The sequence below is a fragment of the Stigmatopora argus genome, chromosome 10, assembly GCF_051989625.1.
Source record: "Stigmatopora argus isolate UIUO_Sarg chromosome 10, RoL_Sarg_1.0, whole genome shotgun sequence".
NCBI classification, from domain to species: Eukaryota; Metazoa; Chordata; class Actinopteri; order Syngnathiformes; family Syngnathidae; genus Stigmatopora; species Stigmatopora argus.
Genome location: NC_135396.1, coordinates 17,664,058 through 17,680,651, shown reverse-complemented (window position 1 = coordinate 17,680,651; position 16,594 = coordinate 17,664,058). Strand labels below are relative to the sequence as shown.

The 16,594-nt window shown below is 42.2% G+C and overlaps 1 protein-coding gene across 5 annotated transcripts in view; it reads right to left on the bottom strand.

Annotated features, from left to right (window-relative positions):
- Positions 1-9,194, bottom strand: part of myo18ab (myosin XVIIIA b) — a 197,988-nt gene extending 188,794 nt beyond the window's left edge. For 4 of the 5 annotated variants that reach the window (XM_077610588.1, XM_077610591.1, XM_077610590.1 and 1 more), the window contains exons 1-2: positions 9,054-9,194; positions 5,345-6,432 (exon numbers count right to left, since the gene is read on the bottom strand). In XM_077610588.1, the coding sequence (XP_077466714.1) occupies positions 5,345-6,334 (990 nt within the window). In that variant the 5' untranslated portion in view covers positions 6,335-6,432; positions 9,054-9,194. The remainder of the gene's footprint in view (positions 1-5,344; positions 6,433-9,053) is intronic. The other variant, XM_077610593.1, reaches the window with a different exon arrangement.
- Positions 9,195-16,594: the final 7,400 nt, after the last annotated feature.

Sequence of the window (16,594 nt, the reverse complement as noted above, 5' to 3'; positions counted from 1 at the left end):
TTGTTTCACCTTTTATGCAAGATACGTTTTTTTAATTTTATTTCATTCATATCCGTCAAAATAAATGTTGTTTAGCGTTTTAACTGTTTATCTTTTCTCTATTTTGAAATAAATTACCGTATCGGCCGAATTGTCTTGCGTCATGACGCACAGCGCCATTGCATCATGAAACAACGGCGCCATTTTGCCGTGACGACATAGCGTCACGGCGCCGCCAACTTGCAGTTTTGCGCATGTTATGTTTTTATGCGCATATAAGTTGTACCCTCGATTCAGTCATCATTTTTTGTCTGACAAGAGCGGCTTATATGCGAGTGAATACGGTAGTTACTTACATATTTCAATAAGGAGGAAATTTATTTACTTATTCACAGAAGTTTTAAGTTTCAAATTTGAAACAAAAAGTTATTGTGATAATTATCGATAGACTGATCTTTTTGTTTTTATTGTGATAACAATTTTTGTCATATAGCCCAGCTCTAGTTTGGAGCAAGCTAAAATGGCTAGTACATTGTCTTTTACCATTATCTTCAATGTAGCAATGCTAATGCTCCACAATGTGTAAAGTAGATGTGTTTTTTATTTATTTTGTATGCCTGAATGTGGGAGGCCCGGCGGCCAAGTGGTTTGCGTGTCGACCTCACAGTTCTGAGCACTGTTCCCTCTAAGCTGCGCACGTGCGCAATTGCGCAGTACTCTCGTGCTCTCTGCGCACAAGAAAATCTATCCAGCGCACAAACAACACCAACATAACATATTAATTAATATCTAATATTAGACTTAGTCTAATTAATTCGCACAATAATATTGTTTTTTTTGTTTGTTTCTCACTCAGTGAGTGACAGTGTCAACTGTCCAGCCAATAATACGATACGGTTCACTTACGGTACGAAGCCAATCACGGCATTGACGGGGCGTGCGTCTGGACCCTGCCCATATGCGCCATGCAGGTTAGCTAGCAGGTTAATAGATACTAATACAAACGCCGTATCACTAATACAAACCCCGTATCATGGCGAAACGAACATCCACTTGCCAAGCCACAGTAAAAAAGAAATGCAATTCTTTTAAGATGGAATGGTTGTCGGCGCATGCGACAATAGAAGAAAAAGCGGTGAAATTGGGTGATATTTTTTCTTTTTCAAGTGAGAAAGGTCTACTCTGCAAAATATGCAGAGATGCAAAGTTGCAAGTGAGTTTTCAGATGGAAAAATGTGGATTGAATGGAAGATGGACTATCTCAGGCGTCACCTTCAGCATAAAAGTCATTTAAAAGCTGTCGAAATTTTACGAAGACTCAAGATGGGACAGGGGATTGGTACATTATTGCGGGAGAGCGCAAAAGACCGAGGGAAAAGGAACGAGCTGTCACACAAAACAAAATCAGACCGTGAACAAGGTAAAGTTCTCATTGACAATATTTTACTTGCCATCAAAATGAATGCATCAATGCTGTCAGTTCAAGAAATCCACAATCACATGGCTAAGTATGTGAGTATGCCAGAAAGCTGGCGAAGCAAAAACTATGCCTATGAATTTGTGAACTCAATCAATGAGATGAGAATGAGACTATGTGCAGTATTAAAAATGCACCCTGGCATACCCTGATAGTAGATGAGAGCACAGACATCAGTACACAAAATGCTAGTCATATATATTAAATACAGGGAGGAAAATGATGTTGACTACAAAACTGTGTTTGGTGGCATCATCCAGCTGACAGCATGCACTGCTCAGGATATTGTGCAAGGAATAACTCAGTTTTACTCCAAACATGGACTGGACATGCAGAAAATGGTGATGCTGACCTCGGATGGTGCCTCAGTGATGCTAGGAAAACACAACGGAGTTGCAGCTTTGTTAAAGCGCCAAATACCCCACTTAACTGAACAACATTGTGTGGCCCACAGAGAGGACTTGGGCATTGATGATGCCTGGAAAAATGTGCGTTCGATGCGAGATGTTGAAACTCTTCTTAGAACTGTCTATTCCACTTTCTCTCGGTCCACTGTGAAGAGGGGCAAAATGGAGGACCTGGCAAAGATTCTTGATGAAGATGCACTGTCATTCAGGCCTCTGAACGAAGTTCGATGGCTGTCGCGGCACCAAGCTGTCAATGCTGTTCTGAGGAACTACACTGTGCTTACAGAATTCTGTAAAAGAGAAATCACCAATAACAGAGATCCAGTGGCAAGGTACTGCTACAAAAAGCTGAGTAATTAAAAATTCAAGGTTACTATCACTGCTCTGGGAGATGTTTTGGGTGAGCTAGCACAACTCTGCCTCACTTTACAAAGACGCAACCTGACTGTGATGGAAGGACACTGCTTTTCTAGAGCAAAAATTGAGAAGTTGCGTTCCCAGTACTTGAAGAAGGATGTACAGTGGAGCGACCGTGTCAAAGAGGCAATGGGGACCTCATCAGCTGATGGCATAAATACTGGTGAGATTACTCTTTTTATTAGTAAGCTGTGTGATCACATGGATGCTCGTTTTCCAGAGGATGAATTAAAGGAGTGGTCTGCATTTGATATTGAAACATTGAGCTCAGGCATCAGTTTTGACTATGGATCAGCAGACATTGCCACATTGGCAAAGAAGTATGAGGCCATTCTCCACCACCCATTACAGTCTATGGAGACTATTAACAGTCAGTATGCTGAATTCAAGTACATAATGAAGCAGAAACTTAAACAGAGGTCAATCAGCAAATTCTCAGATATGGTTGCTGCAACACTTAGATGTGAGGAGCTAAAGGAGATCTCACAGCTTGTGGATATTTGTGCTACATTTCAAGCTTCCAGTGCCGACTGTGAAAGAGGATTTAGTTTAATTAATCGTATCAAAACAAAATCCAGAAATCGTCTTGAAGTGACACATTTGGATCAGCTGATGCGCATAAAGTCCAAGCAAGAAGCAGACGAAGCCATCAACCTGGACAAAGTGTACAACCATTGGAGAAGCGAGAAGGAAAGACGTGAAAAATAAGGTAAAATTTAAATCAGATTTGTGAATATTCTAGTGACGTTTATTAAGATTTTGTCTTTACGGATATTAATCATTAAATGTTGTTACTATTATATCATTTATGGGTAGTAGAAATGCCAAGAAAAACTGTGTAATTAGATATTTTACAGACAAAGTGTTACAGGAATTTGCACTGCATCACAAGCTACAGCACAAGTCATTGTGCAAAATGTGAATGTTTTAATGTGACCAAAATGTTATGTCTGAAAGGTGTATATGTCTCATATCTTCCAGAACAGGACCCTCAGCCAGGCCAAAGCAGGACTCTTCCCATGGCCAAAGCAGGACTCTCACATACTGTATAACATTTGTAATTCCCATTTTTCAGATTTTTGTCTTTTTTTAAGTGGACCAAATTACTTATTTGAAAATAAAAGGTGCATATCTAATGTTGCTCACAGTAGTCCTCCGTTTGCTCAGGGAGCTTGTGTGTATGCCCCAGATACATGAAAAATTAGAGGGAACATTGACATGCACCTGCTTATGGCAGGTGTGATACTGGTGTGTGCCCATAGCGAGCAATGATGATGTCGCTCACACTGGTACTCAGTGCGCTCAGGGAGGTTGTCTTTCTGCTCAGACAAACGAAAAATTAGAGGGAACATTGGTTCTGAGGTACTGGGTTCAAATCCAGGTCGGTCCACCTGTGTGGAGTTTGCATGTTCTCCCCGGCCGGGCCTGCGTGGGTTTCCTCCGGGTACCCACCTCCTACATTCCAAAGACAGGCTGGTTGGACACTCTTAATTGCCCCCAAGTATGAGTGTGAGCATGAATGGTTCTCTGCGTCCTTGTGCCCTGCGATCAGCTGGCCACCGATTCAGGGTGTCCCCCGTCTCGTGCCCGAAAATCTGCTGGGATAGGCTCCAAATTTGTCTCGCATCTCAAGGTAAATATTTGCTCGGAATTTTACTCATATGTCATATTCTTCGTATGTCGGGGCACTCGTATGTCAAGGTATTACTGTACTTTAGGAATCTTGAATTGCCAAATGCTGATGGTATTGTCTGTTCAAATGATGCCTATGACAAAAAAAGGATTTGTACAATGATTTTCCAACAGCGTACATTGATGCACAAAACATAAGTGTAAAAAAGTATATTCAAGGCTAAAGCTTTTTCATAATAATAACCGGACATCATCGTCATCATCAACAACAAAAAGCCTAATTGTCATCACACCCAGAAACTGCGTATGACGAAATTGGTAGTGCTTCTCCATGAGGTGCGTTTTCTCGGCAAAAGACCTAATAAGTTATAGTTTCGGACTCGTAATTTGGCATTCTGCCGTTATGGATACATCGCATCACCCCCGAGCGGATACTTACCTCTCACTGTCTTTCACTTACCTTCAGTCAGCCAGTAGGAGGCAGATCACCACCCAAACATCTTTTCATATTACCTCACCCCGAAGTTATTACACAGAAGGAATTGTGTGTTGTGTTACCGCAAGTTTAGAGTTCTGGAGGATGTGGGGAAAAACTGTCCTTAAACCTATTTGTCCGTACTTTGTGGGACCTATAGCCAGTGGGCAACAGCTGGAACAGATTGTGACCAGGGTGGTATGGGTCCCCGATGATGTTCCTGGCTCTGCTGAGGTCACGAGGGCTGGCAATTTCTTCCAGTGAGGGCAGAGAGCAGCCGACGATCTTCTGGGCAGTGTTAATCACTTTCTGCATGGCCTTTTTGTCTGCTGCCGTGCTTCCAGCGTACCACAATGTGATGCAGTATGCCAGGATGCTCTCCACCGTGGTTCTATAGAAGGTTACCAGAAGCTTGGTGTCCAAGTTGTTTCTCCTGAGTACCCCTTGGAAACGTAGTCATTTCTGGGCCTTCTTCACTACTGCCGTGGTGTTTGTAGACCAGAAGAGCTTATCCGTGACGTGGACCCCCAGGAATTTAAAAGGACTGGACCCTGTCTACACATACTCCATTTATGAGGAGTGGGGCCAGATCTGTGCTGTGTTTGCGAAAGTCCAGGATTATTTCTTTAGTTTTCGTGGTGTTCAGTGTGAGATTGTTCACCGAGCACCACGAAGACAGTTTGTTGACCTCATCTCTGTAGACCGACTCATCCCCTCCTGAGAGGAGTCCGATCACAGTGGTGTCATCGGCAAATTTGATGATGGAGTTAATTAGTTACGTTTTTTGGACATTATAGTGATCACAACCGATTTTTATGTATGGAAATTTAGGTCGATGCCTTTCTTCGAGGCACTCATATTTATCCAAAAGGTTTTACTGTTAAGAGGTAAATTGATATATTAAAACAATGAATGTAAAAAAATAAATAAAAATAAAAATTAAATCTAATTTCTTACCTCCTTTCGAAGGTCCTCTGTATTTCTTAGCCAGCAGCGACTTAGCTCACTCAGCTCCAGGATTGGCTGTACTTTCAGCTGTACGGTATCACCAGACTGGCGGATCATCTCAACTATTTCATCCCGGTTTTTGTTCTCTACATTACGTCCGTTTATTTCCACCAGTCTGTCGCCTGGCACCAACCCAAGTGCAAGATCCTTTGTGCCTGCACCAGGTTCAGCAAAGTGAACAACCCGCCTATAGACTCCTCTGTCTGCGCTACGATCCAGCATGGTGGTGCGACGCAACGAAAATCCAAAATCGCCCGTGTTACGACGTTGAAGTACTAGCTCACGTGTCTCAGGTGGAGTTGGTGCAACAACATCTGGCAGATGTAGTTGAGCAGGGAATGTCTTGTCAACAAGTTCGGTGATAGAGAACTGTCTCATATATGGTTTTGCGGTCTGTTGGGTAAGGCTGTGTTTGCGTGACATGTTGAAGACTTTGCACTCCAATTGAGAATCAGAGTTCTGAGGTGTAGAAGCTTCTGAAGAGCTTTCATCTTTGCTTCTTTGGGAAAATGAAAAGCGTTTCATCATTTGACCCATCTGCGAAGAGTTCTGCTTAGCTAGCGAGCCGTAGTGAGCTACACGATCGCGAACAGAATTGCGGTGCTCCTGACCTCCTCCACCATCACACTTCAGGTCATCAGTAGAACTGGCAGCACTCAACTGCTCATCCAGAACCATACTGCTTCTGTTGCTCAATCCATCTGATTCAATGTCAGTCAGAGTGAGCTCTGTGGTGCTGGCAACTTTGATAGGAATTGGGTTAGAGATTTCAATTTTGTTCTTGGACTCACGCTTGGCCTCCCTTTTTAAGTTGAAGAAACCTCGGCGCATGCTCATCTCCTCCAGGCTCCGTAGCTCTGCTGCAGACATCCTCTCCTTTTTGTCTTTCTTCTCCTTCCTACCTTCTCTCTCCTTGTCCTTTTTCATCAGATTGAACATTTTGATAAAATGTACTCCAAGTCACCCGCCAATGGGGCTGTTTACTTTTCAATGAGGTTTTCACTATTAGATATTATTTTGCAGCTGGGACAAGTTTTCTACAGATAAACAGAGAAAAGCATGTCAATATTGAGTGTTCATTGTAAGAATGAATTGAATGCCTTTATAGTCATTACAGTAATCCCTTGTATATATCGCAGATATTGTAGACCAGACAGGTGTGTGTGTGTACCGTATTTTCACACCTATAAAATCGGTATATTTTCTGTTTTTTGTCAATACATTGGACGCCTCGTCCAATAAGGCGCTAGCATGACACTAGGCTAGAATATGTTATGCTAGCCGCTAGCATACCTATGTTATGCTAGCCGCTAGCATACCTATGTTATGCTATCCGGTAGCGTACATATGTTATGCTATCCGCTAGCATACATATGTTATGCTATCCACTAGCGTACGTGTTATGCTATCCGCTAGCGTACCTATGTCATGCTAGCCGCTAGCGTACCAATGTTATGCTAGCCGCTAGCGTACTTGATATGCTAGCCGCTGGCGTATGTTATGCTATCCGCTAACGTATGTTAGGCTTGGCACTAGCTTTATTGAGGTCAAAGGTACACTCTGATATAAAGAGTCCGGCGTTTAACATAATAGGCTCCACTGTCAGTAATAGTTGTGTATTCCGGGAACTTGATTCCAGCTTTGGCGAAAGCTCAAACAGTGCTGGCCGACACTTGATCCCAAATCCCTGGGGATGATTTGAATGGATTTACCGTAATGCTTGGAATGCGTGGGGAGTCTATTTTTAGGGTGAACATCCGCTGGGTTGATTGCAATAAGTAGAGTGCCAGCAAGAAATTAAACAAGTTGCTCAAGCGGTCATAGCCATAAAAAAATTTAGTTTAGTGCACAGCCAAAATGCACCGACCGTTTGGGCGCATCGACCATTTTAGAGAAAATTTTGGACTTTTAAGTGCGCCCTATATGTATATGCCGTATTTACTCGCATATAAGTCGCTTTTGTCTGGCAAAAAATGTTGACTGAATCGAGGGTACGGCTTATATGCGCATAAAAACACTACATGCAAAAAAACTGCATATTGACGGCCTGTGACACGATGACGTCACGACGCAAGCGAATTCGGCCGATACTTTCATTTATTTCAAAATAGAGAAAAGATAAACAGATAAAATGCTAAAGAAAATTTATTTTGATGTATATGAATGAAATTCAAGAAAAAAAATGTACGAATCTTGCTTAAAACGTGAAAAAACTCACGTTCCCGTCACGGATCGCTCGGGGCACAGCCATCTTACCTGGGTCCCGGGCAGCCATCTTACCTACGGCGCTGACGTATAAACCTAGTTAAACGTGCTCTGACTGGTCAGACACGAGTAGCCTTGATTTTGATATAAAACCAAATTCCACTTTGATTGTTATAAATGTCCTATGTTTTCCGTTGCTTTCATTAAAAGGCAGGTTATATCCTTCTTTTCGGTCAGGCACCTAGGCCGACAGCTTGGGGTCCTATAGTTGTCGTTTAAGTTGTAGTCTTTAGTAGAGAGCACCGCGACTGTTTCCAGCGGAGTTTGATTCAGTGTTCATCAAAGTACATATATATGTGCATGTACATGTACATTTACATATACATATATATATTTATATATAATGTGTGTGTATATGTATGTGTGCAAGTGTGTGTATAAGTGTGTATATGTGTATAAATGTGTTATTTATTTATACACATATACACACGCGGGGGGTGCTGGAGCCTATCCCAGGTGACTCCGGGCCAGAGGCGGGGGCACACCCTGAATCGGTGGGCAGCCAATCGCTGGGCACAAGGAGACGGACAACCATGCACACTCGCACTCATACCTAGGGGCAATTTAGAGTGCCCAATCGGCCTACCATGCATGTTTTTGGAATGTGGGAGGAAACCGGAGTACCCGGAGGAAACCCACGCAGGGGAGAACATGCAAACTCCACACAGATGGACATGACCTGGATTTGAACCCAGGAACCCAAAGCTGTGAGGCCGACGGGCTTCGCTAGCATACATTTTCTGATTTTAAAAAAGTGATTGAATGTGACTATTCAAAAATTGGTGAGGGTATGTATAGGAGCATTCTTTTAATTAATATTTTCCTCCACCCAAAGAAACAATGCATAATACAGGGCAAGAGCCTTTAATAAGCACATTAAACCCAGCGCCTGATGTTTGTTAAGCCCTCGCCTATCTAGCTACTTAGTAAACTGTGGACAAAAAGGATGCCAACAACTGGCACACAAAGCGAGATTATTTTTTGTTTTGTAAAAGCGACTCTGTTTGTAATGTGCTATTTATGGGACAAAAACAATGACACCGCTAAAAGTGTAGATTTTCAGCTACACCAGCTAGGTGAGCTAATTTTAGGTGGGGAGGTTTTCTGGATGAAAAAAAAGTACTGTATGTCATTCTTCCAATATCATTGCAATCCAAATAGGTCCACAATCAAATGCCAGTGAGCATTTTAGTTACGGTTTGGTTAAACTTTAAATTTATAAATCCAATTGCCTGGTATCACATTTGATCTAAGTCTCTGTCTTGGGTACTGTCCTCGTAATTTAAAGGGAAATTCTGGAACTCACTGAAATGTAGTGACGATAATCCAACACATGTTAATCCACACCGCTGCGCATTATGCGCAATTCGTTATGAAAAAAAAGGATACTCACTGTTCTCTCGAGCAAACTGAACCGCACTAGTAGTAGCACGTTCCAGGGCGCAGCTGCGAAGCCAGCCTGGCTTGGAGCCATCGAGTGCAATAAGGAAAAAAAAAAAAAAAACTGTGGCTGCCACAACAGAGTTTTGCGCGGAAGAAGAGCGACACGTTCTGGACTTTTCTCAAAATAACACTCACTTTCTAGACTAAATTGGAATGTGTTCCGAAAATAACTGAGATTCCTTGTTTAAGTCTAAATAAATAAATAAATAAATATCTAATATATATATATATATATATATATATATATATATATATATATATATATATATATATATATATATATATATATATATATATATATATATACCAGTGGCGGGCTGTCAGGGCCTTCAAGGCCTTCTCTGCTGGCCTAAGAAATATCTGAATCATATTATATTTTGTCCATCAATACTTATTATTCCAAATGGTCTGCTAGCTTCTTTTCATTGCTTTTCCCCCTGGTTGCACTGCTTCCAGATGTGTGTTTTCATATTGATGCATTTAACCAATCACATTTCAGCCATTATTTGTTGCCAGATCAGATCTGCCTCAAAGCCTTCACAATCAGTTCTTGCGGGCTCTGCTGCATTAAACTAGACTGTTGCTTTTAACCAATCAGATTTCGAGTTGACAACCCCACAATGATTTTTCATAGGCGTTAGCATTTTGCTGGCTGGGACATGTCATTGCTTTCACAAACTATGATTGGCTAGTAGGCGGGCCAAAGCAGTACCCGAGGCAGCCGAGATCGCAAACTCCACCCACTATGGCCGACAGAAGCAAAAACAAATGGATTCTGTTTGCTCACAAAGCTATTTTCCAGACGGACTTTTCCAGAAAAAAATGGACATCATTAAGAAAGGGCGGTCAACTCCGAAGCTAGCAAGCCTGTTACAGCCGGGAAAATGGTGTGGGGTACTTTCAGCGCGCTAACTTAGCTCCACAAGCAAATAGTATATTGTTGTGTTGATTTAATGCTATTTTCAAAATGGACTATGACGGAAATATGACAGGACAGGCTCGACTTTCATCATTAGCTTCGATGGCGATAGGAAAGAAGGAAGAAAGAAAGGAGGATGGATATTGTTTACAGTTAAAAATAATTTTTGGTGGGGATAATATGGCTATATTCCTAAATAATATTTCAATTGTGGGCCCAGTTCTGATATCTGAAAAGCTCCGGTGTTTGTATTTAAGCTCCAGTGTTTGTATTTAATCACAAAATGCTGCTAGGAAGTGGATTTTACCCCAGTTTAATTTTTGGCGTTTCACCATTGACGTCCATCGCTGTCTTTTCCCGGGAAAAATCACCCCCCTGGCCTGGTTGTAATGTCTCAAAAGCTCCAGTATTTGTATTCAATCAATAAATGATGCTAGGAAGTGGATTTTACCTAATTTTAGTGCATTTTTTGTCTTTTCACGTATGGACGTATCGACGTTCATCGCTGTCTTTTTACCGGGGAAATGATACTCGGGGCCCGGTTCTGATGTCTAAAAAGCTCCAGTATTTGTATTTAATCAATAAATGCTGTTTTCGGCTGGATTTTACCCCATTTTCGGACAATGTTTGCCCGTACGCCATTGACGTTCATCGCTGTCTTTTCCCGGGAAAATCACCCCCCTGGCCTGGTTTTAATGTCTGAAAAGCTCATTAATCATGAAATGCTACTCGGAAATGGATTTTACCCCATTTCTGTGCGTTAATTTATTGATTATTTTTTGTGTGTTGCAGCTGTTGCTGCAGTAGAGGTTTTATAGCCATAAAATAGTTTTTGAGGGTTGGATTGACACGTTGAAGGCGCTACCAGAAAATGCACCGACCGCCACTGATATATATATATATATATATATATATATATATATATATATATATATACATATATATATATATATATATATATATATATATATATATATATATATATATATATATATATATCAGTGGCAGGCTGTCAAGGCCTTCTCTGCTGGCCTAAGAAATATCTGAATCATATATTATATATTGTCCATCAATACTTATTAAATAATTCCAAATTGTCTGTTAGCTTCCTTTCATTGCTTTTCCCCCTGGTTGCACTACTTCCAGATGTGTGTTTTCATATTGAAGCATTTAACCAATCACATTTCAGCCATTATTTGTTGCCAGGGTCAGGAGCATAAGGATCACTGGGAGTTCCTCCCATCCACTCTGCTCCAGGTCTCTGATGATCTCCAGGGCTATGGCTGATTTGTTTCCATAGTATCTGTTTTCCAGCACTGGATCTTTTTGGGTTCTGTTGAGCCAGTTGGTTAACCTTGTCTCTGAAGACACTCCCAGTCCCTTTTCCACTGATGGAACGCCGAAGACAGCAGCAAGAGAGCTTACCCCTAGTTCCCACATGCGAGCGGTAGCGAGCATTTCTAACGTCTCCTCCTGCTGCGGTAATCCCACCCCCTCACGCCTGACCTGCCGCCCAGGGGTCGCAGCAGGCTCTCAGAGGAGGAACGCTCTCATAGGAGGAAGGCTTGTGCTTTTACTGCAACCCCCCTTGTTCCCCTCTCTGGAGGCAGAAATTGCCATGCCGTCCATCCAGGCACACCTTGCCAGATTGGATTGGATAACTTTATTCATCCCGTATTAGGGAAATTTCGTTTTCACAGTAGCAAGAGGGTCAGAATGCAGATATAGGAAAGGCATTTCAGACATAAATAGATAGCTAATAAGCAGTGGCGGGCCGTCAGGGCCTTCTCTGCTGGCTTAAGAAATATCTGAATTATATATTATATTTTGTCCAGCAATACTGTTGGAATAATGATTCAAACCTTTTAAATCATTATTAGTAATATTTAATTAAAAAAGGAAAAACATCTTTCAACAAACTCTGCTTACAACTTGCAAGGAGATGCAATGTGACGCCGTCTTAGTCCCCAGTGCATTCTGAATTGCAGTAACTGAATCATTGTATTTAATCGCGACACTCGAAAAACATGGTTATGTAATCAGTACAATAACACCCTCGCTGGTTAGAAAAACAACAGTGTGAGGAATGCTTTCAAGGTAAACAAAGCAGTATTATACTGTAAGCAAAGCCGTATTTTCAAACAATAATGCGATTATCGCCATCTGCTGCTGGAGTCCCGTCAAAACAGTCCCGTTGTGTTCTGCCGAAAAACGTGTGTGAAAACAATGTGTCCTCGAGCTGTGGGGCCTTGAGGAGACGATGTGGAGGAAAATGTCCATGGTTCCATGAATTGGTTTATAGCCTTATTACTTATTGAAAAATGCTTACAACACATATAGAATATTCCATAATAATTCTAACAAATACTTATTAAATAATTCCAAATTGTCTATTAGCTTCCTTTCATTGCTTTCCCCCCTGGTTGCACTGCTTCCAGATGTGTTTTCATATTGAAGCATTAAACCAATCACATTTCAGCCATTATTTGTTGCCAGGGTCAGAAATATGCCTCAATGCCTTCACAATCAGTTCTGCAGGCTCTGCTGCATTAAACAAGCGTCGATAAGACTTGCTTTAACCAATCAGATTTCAAGTTGGCACCACCACAATGCCTTGTCGCAGGCGTAGGGATACGTCATTGCCTTGTCACAGGCGTAGGGATACGTCATCGCTTTCACCAACTATGATTGGCTAGTGATCGAGTGGATTAGCCAGAGCTACCAAACTGTATCTGGAGTGAGCTGCACAAGCAAATATATTGTTGTGTTGATTTAAAGCAATTTTCAAGACGGACTTTTCAGGAAAAAAAAGCTGGACATCATTAAGAAAGGTCGGACAACTCCAAAGCAAGCAAATCTGTCACAACCGGGAACGAACATTTTCAGCACTAAATCGATTAAAAATGTATGCCAGAAATACGACGACAGGACAGGCTCGACTTTCAGCATTAGCTGGCGATAGAAAAGAAGGAAGAAAGAAAGGAGGATGGATATTGTGTACAGTTAAAAATGATTTTTGGTCAGTAAAATATGGCTATATTCCTAAATAATATTTCAATTGTATGAGGTTATCATTGATGATTTTTGTGATGTGTCGCAAGCTGTACCTGCAGTAGAGGTTTTATAGTCATAAAATAGTTTTTGAGGGTTGGATTGACACGCTGAAAGCATCGCTAGGAAATTCACGGACCGCCGCTGATATATATATATATATATATATATATATATATATATATATATATATATATATATATATATATGACTCCATCTTAAAAGCTTTCTCTACCACAGCCCAACGTGGGCGTTAATTTGAATATTAGTAGGAGGGTTCAGTTACAAAGTAATTTCCATATAAAGATTTTTCTAAGGGCTGCTAGTCTTTTAAATAAGTTGATTTAGTAATTAGACCTTGATATCTTTCAGGCTTCTTGGACAGCTATGCCTTAACAAAGAAGGAATTATGGGTCTCAAGATAAGTGTGGAATGTACAAGGTACACCCCGGGACAGGCACTGGGACGTTTCGCCGACGGACGTTTGTCTGACGGACAGTTCGCCGAACGGACGTTTCGCCGAAACGGGATTCGCGCGCTCGTGTGCGTACATGTTTTTCAACTTCCACCCGCGGGCCATATACGGCCCGTTACAGATAACATTCATTTAGGAATAACAAGGGCATGTACTGCCCCCCGCTGGACATATTTCTAAATACAAGTACGTACTACAATGTGCTGCCACACATTTTATATTTTTTATTTTATCCTTGCGTTTAAAGTAGTAGCCGTTTGGACACGCAATGTAATTTATCAAAGCTGGGGATTGATGTCTGACACTGAAAAAAAACAACACTAGAAGACTTATGTGAAATTCTAAGTGCCTTGGACAGACTAGAGGGCTTAGAGAACAATACCTGAAAATGCCATGGAACACACTTTTACTTCTAGTTTAATTTTAAATTATTTCCCATTATTTTAGGAAATATATATTCAAAATTATTATCTGAGAACCTTAATTCAAAGATTAATCTCAATGTTTTCTGTGCTGGTGTAAATTTTCTGGAGTAGGATTTCTGGATTTACAATTTCATTACAGTAGTACTTACTGTTACTACTACTTTATTCTCTCTATTTCTTCTGTCACGTACTGTTCTGCGTGATCTCCAAATGGCTACTACTTTAAACGCAAGGATAAAATAAAAAATATAAAAAATTGGCAGCACATTGTAGTACTTGTATTTAGAAATATGACCAGCGGGGGGCAGTACATTAATGTTATCTGTAACGGGCCGTATATGGCCCGCGGGCCGAGGTTGAAAAACATGTACACACACGATCCGGGGGCGGGGCGAGCGCGCGAATCCCGTTTCGGCGAAACATCCGTTCGGCGAACTGTCCGTCGGCCAAACGTCTTTCGGCGAATCGTCCGGTCATGCCCGGGACGGGGTCTGGAGCGGCGCAGGCATAACTCTGGAAAACGCTATGAGAGGGCGGTGCAGGCCTCACCCTGGAAACAGGCTGAGCGTAACAACAAGGAGCAGGCGAGCGAGGCAACGAATTGGGAGTGCAGACATCAGCGGCTGTCCATCCCCCACTGGTGGCTCCAATTGGAATAGTTGGCCTGGATGCTGGCCTGATCACTGTCAGTCCCGGCGTCTAGACGTGAAAGCCTATAGAGGTCAGGCCTCGAGCGTCTAGAGCAGGGTTTTCAAACTCGCGGCCCGCGGGCCAACTGCGGCCCCCGGGACGATAATTTGCAGCCCCTGTCTTAATAGGAAAGATTAATGTTCGTGCGGCCCGCAAGATTGATATGAATGACACTTGTGTTCGGAGCTGAATGAACCAATCACGGTGAGGTATAATACAGCTCTGGAGGGCGGGACATCGGCCGGGCTGTCCAGTGCCTCGCTCACTCACTCATTCATTCATTCCTCCAATCAGATGGGCGGAGGAGAAGCCGTGAAGCCGATCACACAGCTCGGCGCGCACAGTCCTCCGCTGCTCTCAGCATAGAACTGAATGAGGCGCTATGATCCGTGATCCAGCCTGTGTCTGTAGCCATCTCCGCAAGTGAAACTGAAACTTAACAGTAAGTGCGTTAACATGACACTTGAGAAATTCGGAGAACTGCCGTAATCCAATACGATCGGAGAGCGAAAGTGCACATGTGCCACAGACCCGCGCGACTGAAAGTTAAAGTTCAACCCGAGACTCATTCCAAGTGGAAACACATATTACAGAGCCCCAGAGATGTCTCTTTCAAATTCTGCCGTGAAGAGAAAGGTCGGTGATGAGCACAGATAGTTTCAAGAAAAGTCGGAGTGCAATATTTCTTTGTTGAGCACAGGGGCACCCCGACGTGTCTCATTTGCACTGAAAAAGTTGCGGTGCACAAGGAATACAACTTGAAACGTCATTATACTACGAGACATGCTGAGGAGTACGAAAAATACCAGGGAGATGAGAGAGCCAACCAGTTGCCAGTCTTAAAACACGTCTTCTGAGGCAACAGGATTTCTTCAAGAAGGCTACCAAAGACAGTAATGCAGCAGTTGAAGCTAGCTACGCCGTTTGTGAGTTGATTGCTAAAGCAGGAAAGCCATTCACAGAAGGTGAATTTATCAAAAAGTGCATATTACAGGGTGCACATTTTGTCTGTCCAGAAAAGAAAAGTCAGTTCAACTACATCAGCCTTTTTGCCAACACCGTGGCAGAGCGCATTTCTGACCTATCAAGTGACATTTATGATCAACTGTGTGAGAAAGCACAATGTTTCTGTGTATATTCAGTGGCTCTTGATGAGACCAGACATCACAGACACTGCCCAGCTCGCAATATATGTCCGTGGTGTTGATGACAATTTTGAAGTGATGCTCACAGTAATTTCAATGCATGGCCAGACCACCGCTAAGGAAATATTTCACCAGCTGTATGATGCCATTGAGAATGCCGGTTTGCCATGGAAGAGCTTTGTTGGAATAACAACCGATGGAGCCCCATCAATGACAGGGATGAAGAATGGACTGGTAGCACTTGTTCAAAAAAAACTGGAAGAGGAGGTTGTGGAGGAGGCCATAGCTCTGCACTACATTATCCATCAGCAGGCCCTTTGCAGCAGATGCCTGAAGTTTGACAATGTGATGTCTGTCGTTGTGAAATGCATCAACCAAATCAGATCCAGGGGCTTAAAGCACGGAAGGTTCTGTGCCTTTTTAGAGGAAATGGAGTCAGAATATGGGGATGTGCTCTACTTCACTGAGGTTTATTTCATTATTTTTTGTTAAAATATAAAGATATTTGATAACGTTGAAATGTTTTATCAGCGCTTTTCTTGTGGAAATCCTGATGCGGCCCAGTCTCACCCAGACTCTCCCTCTAGCGGCCCCCAGGTAAATTGAGTTTGAGACCCCTGGTATAGAGGATTGTCAGCGAAAATCTCTTGCCACCCTGCCTCGGTATTTTAGAACTACGGGCCATGGGAAAAATGTTTAGGAGGGGTGTTATTTTTAAAAATGTCATAATTTTAAACTGTAATTACACCATCCCACAGAGAATGGGGGCGCTGTGGCGAGATGAAC